Source organism: Mobula hypostoma, chromosome X1, assembly GCF_963921235.1.
Source record: "Mobula hypostoma chromosome X1, sMobHyp1.1, whole genome shotgun sequence".
Taxonomy (NCBI): domain Eukaryota; kingdom Metazoa; phylum Chordata; class Chondrichthyes; order Myliobatiformes; family Myliobatidae; genus Mobula; species Mobula hypostoma.
In genome coordinates this window covers 63770307-63782694 of record NC_086128.1, presented here as the reverse complement: position 1 = coordinate 63782694, position 12388 = coordinate 63770307, and the positions used below count along the sequence as shown (strand labels likewise).

The window sequence follows — 12388 nt, the reverse complement described above, 5'->3', positions numbered from 1 at the left end:
GACCACTTCCTCTGACAGCTCCTTCTATAGACGGTCCAACCTCTGGGTGAAAAAGTTGCCTCTCGGGTCCCTATTAAATCTCTCTCCCCCTCTCACCTTAAACCTGATCCCTCTGGTTCTCGATTCCCCGACCCTGGGGAAAAGACTGTGCACATTCACCCTATCTGTGCCTCTCGTGGTTTCATACATATGTGTAAGGCCACCACCAAGCAATCTTCCTCTCCCTCCACTTTCTGCTTTCCGCAGGGATCGCTCCCTACGCAACTGCCTTGTCCATTCGTCCTTCCCCACCGATCTCCCTCCTGACACTTAATCCTTGCAAGCAGAACAAGTTCTACACCTCCTCCCTCGCCACCAGTCGGCGCCCTGAACAGCCCTTCCAGGCGAGGCGACACTTCACCTGTGAGTCTGTCGGGGTCACATCTACTGCGTCTGGTGCTCCCGGTGCGGCCTCCTGAGACCCGACGTAGATCGGGAGACCGCCTACAGAACAGGCGGGATCTCCCAGCGGCCGCCCATTCTAACTCCACTTCCCATCCCCAATCCGATACGTCCATCCACGTCCCCCCTCCACTGTCGGGACGAGGCCACACTCAGGTTGGAGGAATGACACCTCGTATTCCGTCTGGGTAGCCTCCAACCTGATGGCATGAACGTAGATTTCTCAAACTTCCCAGTAATAACCATTCCTCATCCCCCTGTCCCTCTCTCACCTCATCTCCTTGTCTGTCCATCTCCTCCCTCTGGTTCCCCTCCCCCTTTTCCCTTCCACGGCCTTCTGTCCCCACCTATCGGACTCCCCCCTTCTCCGGCCCTGTATCTCTTTCACCGATCAACGTCCCAGCTCTTTATTTCATCCCCCCCCCCTCCCGGTTTCACCCATCAACCTTGTGTTTCCCTCTCTCCCCCACCCCGCACCTTCCAAATCTCTTCCTCAGCTTTCTCTCTCCAGCCCTGCCGAGGGCTCTCGGCCCGGAACGTCGACTGTACTCTCTTCCACCGAGACGCTGCCTGGCCTGCTGAGATCCCCCAGCGTTTCGTGCGTGTGTTTTACCCCGGATTTCCAGCGCCTGCAGATCTTCCCTCGTTTGTGACAGGGAAATGGAGGGTTATGCAGACGGGGAGGGGTCGAGATTGATCCTGGGGGGTGGGGGGGGGGGTTCAGGGTCAGGGTTAGGCCTGCAAATCAGAGTCGGACTCTAGTAACCAGGAGGCAACTCGCCTTTAATGAGATGGTGGGAACAGTATTTACAGGGGGGGGGCGCGCCCCAAACGAAACACTCTCCTGGGTGTGTGGGCGGGGGGAGCGAGGGGAAACGATGGTTTACCCCGGGCCCCGAACAGTCCGTCAGCGGTACAGGAAGTCGGCCTGGATGTTGGCCGCGATCTCGGCCTCCCACATGTCACCATTGTTCAGCAGCTTCTCCTTGTTGTAGAGGAGCTCCTCGTGCGTCTGGGTGGAGAACTCAAAGTTGGGCCCCTGCAGGGAGGAGAGCGGGAGGGGAGCGGAGTGAGAGGCAGCATGAGGGCGAGGAGGGGAGGGGGGGAGATGGAGGAGAGACGGATAGCGGAGCGAGGTGAGAGGGAGTGGGGGGAGAGAACGCGGCGAGGCTGAGGGAGGGGGGGGGTACTCACCTCCACGATGGCGTCGATGGGGCAGGCCTCCTGGCAGAAGGTGTGAGGGGAGGGTTGAGGGGTGAGAGGGAGATCGAGGGAGACGAGGCTGAGGGAGGGGGGGTACTCACCTCCACGATGGCGTCGACGGGGCAGGACTCCTGGCAGAAGGTGTGAGGGGAGGGTTGAGGGGTGAGAGGGAGACGAGGGTGAGGTTGTGGGGGAGAGGGGGGTACTCACCTCCACGATGGCGTCGACGGGGCAGGCCTCCTGGCAGAAGGTGTGAGGGGAGGGTTGAGGGGTGTGAGGGAGATCGAGGGAGACGAGGCTGAGGGAGAGGGGGGGTACTCACCTCCACGATGGCGTCGACGGGGCAGGCCTCCTGACAGAAGCCACAATAGATACACTTGGTCATGTCGATATCGTAGCGAGTGGTTCTCCGGCTACCGTCCGCGCGGGCCTCCGCTTCGATCGTGATGGCCTGCGGACGAGGGGCAAGGTCAGGAGAGAGAGACAGAGACATGCAGAGAGAAGGAGAGCGAGAGGGACAGACGGACAGTGAGAGAGACAGACAGTGTGTGTGTGTGAAAGCGAGAGAGACGGACAGAGTGTGAGAGAGAGACAGACAGAGAGAGAGAGAGAGAGACGGACAGAGAGAGAGAGAGAGACGGACAGAGAGAGTGTGAGAGAGAGACAGAGAGTGTGTGAGAGAGACAGACAGAGAGAGAGAGTGTGAGAGAGACGGACAGAAAGAGTGTGAGAGACGGACAGAGAGAGGGTGTGAGAGAGACAGAGAGAGAGAGACGGACAGAGAGAGTGTGAGAGAGAGACAGACAGAGAGAGAGTGTGAGAGAGAGACGGACAGAGAGAGAGTGTGAGAGAGAGAGAGAGAGAGAGAGAGACAGAGAGAGAGTGTGAGAGAGACGGACAGAGAGAGTGTGAGAGAGAGACGGACAGAGAGAGTGTGAGAGAGAGAGACAGAGAGAGAGTGTGAGAGAGACGGACAGAAAGAGTGAGAGAGAGAGACGGACAGAGAGAGGGTGTGAGAGAGACACAGAGAGAGAGAGAGATGGACAGAGAGAGACAGACGGACAGAGAGAGAGAGAGAGAGAGAGAGACAGACAGACAGAGACGGACAGAGAAAGAGTGAAAGACAGAGGCAGACAGAGAGAGTGAGAGAGAGAGACAGACAGAGACAGAGACGGACAGAGAGAGAGTGTGAGAGAGACGGACAGAGACAGAGACGGACAGAGAAAGAGTGAAAGACAGAGACAGACAGAGAGAGATGGACAGAGAGAGACAGACAGAGAGAGTGACAGAGAGTGAGAGAAAGACAGACTTTTGGGAGCCGGCCCCTGTGTCGGAGGGGTCGTGACTGTCATAGTCATACATTATTGATCCCGGGGGAAATTGGTTTTCGTTACAGTTGCACCATAAATAATAAATAGTAATAGAACCATAAATAGTTAAATAGTAATACGTTAAATTATGCCAGGAAATAAGTCCAGGACCAGTCTATTGGCTCAGGGTGTCTGACTCTCCAAGGGAGGAGTTGTAAAGTTTGATGGCCACAGGCAGGAATGACTTCCTATGACGCTCTGTGCTGCATCTCGGTGGAATGAGTCTCTGGCTGAATGTACTCCTGTGCCCACCCAGTACATTATGTAGTGGATGGGAGACATTGTCCAAGATGGCATGCAACTTAGACAGCATCCTCTTTTCAGACACCACCGTCAGAGAGTCCAGTTCCATCCCCACAACATCACTGGCCTTACGAATGAGTTTGTTGATTCTGTTGGTGTCTGCTACCCTCAGCTTGCTGCCCCAGCACACAACAGCAAACATGATAGCACTGGCCACCACAGACTCGTAGAACATCCTCAGCATCGTCCGGCAGATGTTAAAGGACCTCAGTCTCCTCAGGAAATAGAGACGGCTCTGACCCTTCTTGTAGACAGCCTCAGTGTTCTTTGACCAGTCCAGTTTATTGTCACGTGACAGCACTGCCCATTTACCTGGTCGAAAGACACGCCACCTGCCAATCAAGGTTTGACCCCTCCTCGCCCATTGATGCCCACCTAACCGCTGGCCCCTTTAATTAGCCTTGTACTCGACCTCGGGCAATTGGCCCCTTTGTAATCGGGTAACACAAGGCCATCGGCTTCCCTGTGGATCACCTGGGCTGGATTCACCCTGCCGTCGGTGAGCTGTGCATTGAACGGGGTTCGGGGTGTGGGGATCGTCCCTAACATTCGAAGAGCCGTGCCCACAGAGTCAAGGGGTGTCGGGTATCGTACCGACTTAACGCGTGCGTGTACTTTGTTCCCACGCAATTTTATTAACTCTCCGCGCCTGCTTTATTGCTGATCCGACTACGGTGAATTGTGTGCCTGTCGAGGGGGGCTACACTTCTGTCGCCATTTTCCCACGTTTGCCTTCTGTAAATAAAATCCTTTACCACCAAGGCTACGTGTCCAGAGTCCTCCACCCAATCTGTCTCCTCACTTACAGCAGCCCTGCACAGCGCGAGTCACCTCGCGGAGACTCCCGCCGCGCTGAGAGGAGAAGGGGAGGAACAAGAGCAGGAACCGGCCATCCGTCCCGTCCAGCCTGCCCCGCCGTCAATCAGATCGCGGCTGATCCGACCACGGACTCATCTCCACCTGCCCGCCTTTTCCCCACAAGCCTCAGCCCCCCTACTCTGCAAAAATCTATCCGACCTTGCCTTAAATATATTTACTCCACTGCTTCATCGGGACAGAGAATTCCACAGGTTCACCACTCCCCGGAAAAAGCAGTTCCTCCTCATCTCCATCCCAAATCTTCAGGCTGTGTCCCCTCGTTCTAGTCTCACCCACCAGTGGAAGTAACTTTCCTGCCTCCACCTTACCTATGATGGGGCTGAGGCTGCGTACGGGGCTACGGTCGGAAACTCTGTCACATGGTGTGAGCAGAATTATCTGCAGCTTAATGTGAAAAAGACTAAGGAGCTGGTGGTAGACCTGAGGAGAGCTAAGGTACCGGTGACCCCTGTTTCCATCCAGGGGGTCAGTGTGGACATGGTGGAGGATTACAAATACCTGGGGATACGAATTGACAATAAACTGGACTGGTCTAAGAACACTGAGGCTGTCTACAAGAAGGGTCAGAGCCGTCTCTATTTCCTGAGGAGACTGAGGTCCTTTAACATCTGCCGGACGATGCTGAGGATGTTCTACGAGTCTGTGGTGGCCAGTGCGATCATGTTTGCTGTTGTGTGCTGGGGCAGCAGGCTGAGGGTAGCAGACACCAACAGAATCAACAAACTCATTCGTAAGACCAGTGATGTTGTGGGGATGGAACTGAACTCTCTGACGGTGGTGTCTGAAAAGAGGATGCAGTCCAAGTTGCATGCCATCTTGGACAATGTCTCCCATCCACTACATAATGTACTGGGTGGGCACAGGAGTACATTCAGCCAGAGACTCATTCCACCGAGATGCAGCACAGAGCGTCATAGGAAGTCATTCCTGCCTGTGGCCATCAAACTTTACAACTCCTCCCTTGGAGGGTCAGACACCCTGAGCCAATAGGCTGGTCCTGGACTTATATCATAATTTACTGGCATAATTTACATATTATTATTTAACCACTTATGGTTCTATTACTATTTATTATTTATGGTGCAACTGTAACGAAAACCAATTTCCCCCGGGATCAATAAAGTATGACTATGACTATAACTTCCATGATTTTACATGTTTCTATAAGATCTCCTCTCATCCCTCTGAATTCCAGTAAGTACAGTCCCAGGCGAGGTTGTGATCTATATGGATTTTAGTAAGGCATTTGACAAGGTTCCACACGGTAGGCTCATTCAGAAAGTCAGAAGGCATGGGAAGTTTGGGAAGTCAGGGAAGTTTGGCCAGGTGGATTCAGAATTGGCTTGCCTGCAGAAGGCAGAGGGTCATGGTGGAGGGAGTACATTCATATTGGAGGATTGTGACTAGTGGTGTCCCACAAGGATCTGTTCTGGGACTTCTACCTATCGTGATTTTTATTAACGACCTGGATGTTGGGGTAGAAGGGTGGGTTGGCAAGTTTGCAGACGACACAAAGGTTGGTGGTGTTGTAGGTAGTGTAGAGGATTGTCAAAGATTGCAGAGAGACATTGATAGGATGCAGAAGTGGGCTGAGAAGTGGCAGATGGAGTTCAACCCGGGGAAGTGTGAGGTGGTACACTTTGGAAGGACAAACTCCAAGACAGAGTATAAAGTAAATGGCAGGATACTTGGTAGTGTGGAGGAGTAGAGGGATCTGGGGTTACATGTCCACAGATCCCTGAAAGTTGCCTCACAGGTGGATAGGGTAGTTAAGAAAGCTTATGGGGGGTTAGCTTTCATAAGTCGAGGGATAGAGTTTAAGAGTCGCGATGTAATGATGCAGCTCTATAAAACTCTGGTTAGGCCACACTTGGAGTACTGTGTCCAGTTCTGGTCACCTCACTATAGGAAGGATGTGGAAGCATTGGAAAGGGTACAGAGGAGATTTACCAGGATGCTGCCTGGTTTAGAGAGTATGCATTGTGACCAGAGATTAAGGGAGCTAGGGCTTTACTCTTTGGAGAGAAGGAGGATGAGAGGAGACATGATAGAGGTGTACAAGATATTAAGAGGAATAGATGGAGTGGATAGCCAGCACCTCTTCCCCAGGGCACCACTGCTCAATACAAGAGGACATGGCTTTAAGGTAAGGGGTGGGAAGTTCAAGGGGGATATTAGAGGAAGGTTTTTTACTCAGAGAGTGGTTGGTGCGTGGAATGCACTGCCTGAGTCAGTGGTGGAGGCAGATACACTAGTGAAGTTTAAGAGACTACTAGACAGGTATATGGAGGAATTTAAGGTGGGGGGTTATATGGGAGGCAGGGTTTGAGGGTCAGCACAACATTGTGGGCCGAAGGGCCTGTACCGTGCTGTACTATTCTATGTTCTATGTCCCGGGACAGACTGCACGTGAACACTCTCCATTTCGTTGCCCACGCCTTGGCGGCCCGTCTTGCCACCCAGTGGACGTCTCTCCATGCTGGGGGGGGGGGGCTTCGCTCAGGGCCGTGCCGTGCGATAGCTCGCTGAGCAGGTGGGCTGACAGCCCTTCCTTTCTGTGGACGGGAGGAGGGCAGGGTGCCGCCCCGACTTTGGGGTGAATACCCTGAAGGACTGGCTGGTCCCCTTCAGCCTCGCGCTAGCTGGGTCGAGGGCACCCTGCATGGGGGGGAGGGAGACGCCCAGGCAGGCTTGCTCTCGGGCCTGGCCAAGACGGCTGTTGGCGGTGCCAGGCGGTGGGCTGTCGAGCGATCGTTCGATAAGGTGCCGCGCAGGAGACTTATGAGATAACGGATGCATGGAGTCGGAGGAAGTGTATTGGCGTGGACAGAGGATTGGCTAACCGATAGAAGGCAGAGAGTTGGTAGAAATGGGTGTTTCTCTGGTTGTGGGCATGTGGCCAAGTGGTTAAGACCATAAGACAAAGGAGCAGAAGTCGGCCATTCGGCCCATCGAGTCTGCTCCACCATTTTCTCATGAGCCGATCCATTTTATCCTATTTAGTCCCACCGCCCCACCTTCTCACCATAACCTTTGATGCCCTGGCTACTCAGATACCTATCAATCTCTGCCTTAAATACACCCAATGACTTGGCCTCCACTGCTGCCCGTGGCAACAAATTCCATAGATTCACCACCCTCTGGCTGAAAAAATTTCTTCGCATTTCTGTTCTGAATGGGCGCCCTTCAATCCTTAAGTCATGCCCCCTCGGACTAGACTCCCCCACCATGGGAAACAAGTTTGCCACATCCACTCTGTCCATGCCTTTCAACATTCGAAATGTTTCTATGAGGTCTCCCCTCATTCTTCTAAACTCCAAGGAATACAGTCCAAGAGCGGACAAACGTTCCTCATATGTTAACCCTCTCATTCCCAGAATCATTCTAGTGAATCTTCTCTGTACCCTCTCCAACGTCAGCACATCCTTTCTTAAATAAGGAGACCAAAACTGCCCACAGTACTCCAAGTGAGGTCTCACCAGCGCCTTTTAGAGCCTCAACATCACATCCCTGCTCCTGTACTCTATTCCTCTAGAAATGAATGCCAACATTGCATTCGCCTTCTTCACTACTGACTCAACCTGGAGGTTAACCTTAAGGGAATCCTGTACGAGGACTCCCAAGTCCTCGGTGTCGGTCTAGTGATCTGAAGGTCGTGAGTTCGAGTCCCAGCCGAGGGAGCGTGTTGTATCCTTGAGCAAGGCACTTAATCACACAGTGCTCTGCGATGACACCGGTGCCAAGCTGTATGGGTCCTAATGCCCTTCCCTTGGACAACATCGGTGTCGTGGAGGGGGGAGACTTGCAGCATGGGCAACTGCCCGTCTTCCATACAACCTTGCCCAGGCCTGCGCCCTGGAGAGCGAAGACTTTCCAGGCGCAGATCCACAGTCTCGCAAGTCTAACGGATGGCTTATTTTAATTCTCCGGAAATGGGAGGTGATAAAATCACTGTCACTAAAGAGATCGTGATGAGCAAATTTAGAGGGCCTGAAGGTAGACAAGTCCCCTGGTCCTGATGGGATGCATCCCAGGGCGCTGTGGGAATTGGCGGAGGTTACAGCAGACGTGCTGGTAATCATTTACCAAAATTCTCTGGACTCTGGGCAGGTCCCGGCGGATTGGATGACAGCAAATGTCACATCACTTTTTAAGAAAGGATGTCGGCAAAAGATGGGGAAATATAGACCGGTTAGCTGTAGTCGGGAAAATGCTTGAAGCTGTCGTTAAGGAAGAAATAGCAAAACATTTAGAAAGGAGTGGTTCCATTAGACAGACGCAGCATGGATTCAGAAAGGGCAGGTCCTGTTTGACAAACTGGGGACATAATGAGTGCAGTGGATAGAGGGGAACAGGCGGATATCGTATACTTGGATTTTCAGAAGGCGTTCGATAAGGTGCCGCAGAAGAGATTTATAAATAAGATACGGATGCATGGAGTCGGAGGAAGTGTATTGGCATGGATAGTGGATTGGTTAACCAATAGAAGGCAGAGAGTTGGTATAAATGGGTGTTTCTCCGGTTGGCAGTCAGTGGTGAGTGGGGTGCCGCAGGGGTCGGTGCTGGGCCCACAGCTGTTTACCATTTACATTGATGATTTGGAAGAGGGGACTGAGCGTAGCATAGCAGAATTTGCTGACGACACCAAACTGAGTGGGAAAGCAAATTATACCGAGAATGTGGAGAGTCTGTAGAGGGATATAGATAGGTTAAGTGAGTGGGCCAAGGTCTGGCAGATGGAATACAACGTTGGTAAATGCGAGATCATCCACTTTGGAAGGAATAATAGAAGAGAAGATGATTATTTAAATAGTGAAAGATTGCAGCATGCTGTTGTGCAGAGGGACTTGGGAGTGTTTGTTCATGAATCGCAAAAAGTTGGCTTGCAGGTTATCAAGACGGGCAATTGGAATATTGGCCTTCATTGCCAGAGGGATTGAATTCAAGAGCAGGGAGGTCATGCTGCAACTGTACAGGGTACTGGTGAGACCACACCTGGAGTACTGTGTGCAGTTCTGGTCTCCATACTTGAGGAAGGGTATACTGGCTTTGGAGGCAGTGCAGAGGAGATTCACCAGGTTGATTTCAGGGATGAAGGGGTTAAACTATGAGGAGAGATCGAGTCGCCTGGGACTATACTCACTGGAGTTCAGAAGAATGAGAGAGGATCTTATAGAAACATACAAAATTTTGAAAGGGATAGATAAGATAGAAGTAGGAAAGTTGTTTCCATTGGTTGGTGAGACTTGAACGAGGGGACACAGCCTGAAGATTCGGGGGAGAAGATTTAGGACGGAGATGAGGAGAAACTGTTTTTCCCAGAGAGTGGTGAATCTCTAGAATTCTCTGACGGGGAAGGAGCTGAGACTTCTTCACTAAATATAGTTAAGATACAGTTAGATAGGTTTTTACAGGTTATGGGGAAAAGACAGGGAGATGGAGCTGAGTTTACGGACCGATCAGCCGTGATCTTATTTATTGAAAGGCGGGGCAGGCTCAATGGGCCGGACGGCCGACTCCTGCTCCTGTTTCTAACGTTCTGACTGCCCCTCTCCTGGGAGAGGGAGGGAGAGAGCGCGGGAGACCGCTGTGGGTACAGGGCGAGATTTCCGACAACGGAAGTCACTCCCCCAGGGAACCGAGAACGTCGCAGACGGCAGCAGCTCCTGTAATTTTGAATTTATCTGCCGAATTGCAAACCCCTAACCTTTGGGCGGATGCGCTCGGAGGAAGGTTAGCATGTCTGTGAAACGAAAGGACGCGGAGGGTGCAACGAGACCTGGGTGTCATTATACACCAGTCATTGAAAGTGGGCATGCAGGTACAGCAGGCGGTGAAAAAGGTGAATGGTATGCTGGCATTTATAGCGAGAGGATTCGAGTACAGGAGCAGGGAGGTACTACTGCAGTTGTACAAGGCCTTGGTGAGACCACACCTGGAGTATTGTGTGCAGTTTTGGTCCCCTAATCTGAGGAAAGACATCTTTGCCATAGAGGGAGTACAAAGAAGGTTCACCAGATTGATTCCTGGGATGGCAGGTCTTTCATATGAAGAAAGACTGGATGAACTGGGCTTGTACTCATTGGAATTTAGAAGATTGAGGGGGGATCTGATTGAAACGTATAAAATCCTAAAGGGACTGGACAGGCTAGATGCAGGAAGATTGTTCCCGATGTTGGGGAAGTCCAGAACGAGGGGTCACAGTTTGAGGATAAAGGGGAAGCCTTTTAGGACCGAGATGAGGAAAAACTTCTTCACACAGAGAGTGGTGAATCTGTGGAATTCTCTGCCGCAGGAAACAGTCGAGGCCAGTTCATTGGCTATATTTAAGAGGGAGTTAGATATGGCCCTTGTGGCTAAAGGGATTGGGGGTATGGAGGGAAGGCTGGTACAGGGTTCTGAGTTGGATGGTCAGCCATGATCATACTGAATGGCGGTGCAGGCTCGAAGGGCCGAATGGCCTACTCCTGCACCTATTTTCTATGTTTCTATGTTAAGAGAGTGGGGGAACGGACACGGAGGATGGAAGAGACTTGGGGAAGGGTGGGGGGACACGGAGGATGGAGAGACTTGGGGGGGTGGGGGACGGAGGATGGAAGAGACTTGGGGAAGGGTGGGGGGACACGGAGGATGGAAGAGACTTGGGGAAGGGTGGGGGGACACGGAGGATGGAAGAGACTTGGGGAAGGGTGGGGGGACACGGAGGATGGAAGAGACTTGGGGAAGGGTGGGGGGACACGGAGGATGGAAGAGACTTGGGGAAGGGTGGGGGGACGTGGAGGATGGAAGAGACTTGGGGAAGGGTGGGGGGACGTGGAGGATGGAAGAGACTTGGGGAAGGGTGGGGGGACACGGAGGATGGAAGAGTGGGGAAGAGACTTGGGGAAGGGTGGGGGGACACGGAGGATGGAAGAGACTTGGGGAAGGGTGGGGGGACGTGGAGGATGGAAGAGACTTGGGGAAGGGTGGGGGGACGTGGAGGATGGAAGAGACTTGGGGAAGGGTGGGGGGACGGAGGATGGAAGGACTGGGGAAGAGGACTTGGGGAAGGGTGGGGGGACACGGAGGATGGAAGAGACTTGGGGAAGGGTGGGGGGACGTGGAGGATGGAAGAGACTTGGGGAAGGGTGGGGGGACACGGAGGATGGAAGAGACTTGGGGAAGGGTGGGGGGACACGGAGGATGGAAGAGACTTGGGGAAGGGTGGGGGGACACGGAGGATGGAAGAGACTTGGGGAAGGGTGGGGGGACGTGGAGGATGGAAGAGACTTGGGGAAGGGTGGGGGGACGGAGGATGGAGGATGGGGAAGAGACTTGGGGAAGGGTGGGGGGACGGAGGATGGGGGGGGACACGGAGGATGGAAGAGACTTGGGGAAGGGTGGGGGGACGTGGAGGATGGAAGAGACTTGGGGAAGGGTGGGGGGACGTGGAGGATGGAAGAGACTTGGGGAAGGGTGGGGGGACACGGAGGATGGAAGAGACTTGGGGAAGGGTGGGGGGACGGAGGATGGAAGAGCTTGGGGAAGGGTGGGGGGACGGAGGATGGAAGAGACTTGGGGAAGGGTGGGGGACGGAGGATGGAAGAGACTTGGGGAAGGGTGGGGGGACACGGAGGATGGAAGAGACTTGGGGAAGGGTGGGGGGACGTGGAGGATGGAAGAGACTTGGGGAAGGGTGGGGGGACGTGGAGGATGGAAGAGACTTGGGGAAGGGTGGGGGGACACGGAGGATGGAAGAGACTTGGGGAAGGGTGGGGGGACACGGAGGATGGAAGAGACTTGGGGAAGGGTGGGGGGACACGGAGGATGGAAGAGACTTGGGGAAGGGTGGGGGGACACGGAGGATGGAAGAGACTTGGGGAAGGGTGGGGGGACACGGAGGATGGAAGAGACTTGGGGAAGGGTGGGGGGGACACGGAGGATGGAAGAGACTTGGGGAAGGGTGGGGGGACACGGAGGATGGAAGAGACTTGGGGAAGGGTGGGGGGACGTGGAGGATGGAAGAGACTTGGGGAAGGGTGGGGGGACGGAGGATGGAAGAGACTTGGGGAAGGGTGGGGGGACACGGAGGATGGAAGAGACTTGGGGAAGGGTGGGGGGGACACGGAGGATGGAAGAGACTTGGGGAAGGGTGGGGGACACGGAGGATGGAAGAGACTTGGGGAAGGGTGGGGGGACACGGAGGATGGAAG

General features: G+C 53.7%; 1 protein-coding gene across 1 annotated transcript in view; it reads right to left on the bottom strand.

The window, feature by feature from the left end:
• Window positions 1–1207: 1207 nt before the first annotated feature.
• Window positions 1208–12388, bottom strand: part of LOC134340448 (NADH-ubiquinone oxidoreductase subunit 8-like) — a 45966-nt gene continuing 34785 nt past the window's right edge. Inside the window, exons 6-7 of the mRNA XM_063037692.1 lie at window positions 1967–2095; window positions 1208–1480 (exon numbers count right to left, since the gene is read on the bottom strand). Coding sequence (XP_062893762.1) covers window positions 1349–1480; window positions 1967–2095 — 261 coding nt within the window. The 3' untranslated portion in view covers window positions 1208–1348. The remainder of the gene's footprint in view (window positions 1481–1966; window positions 2096–12388) is intronic.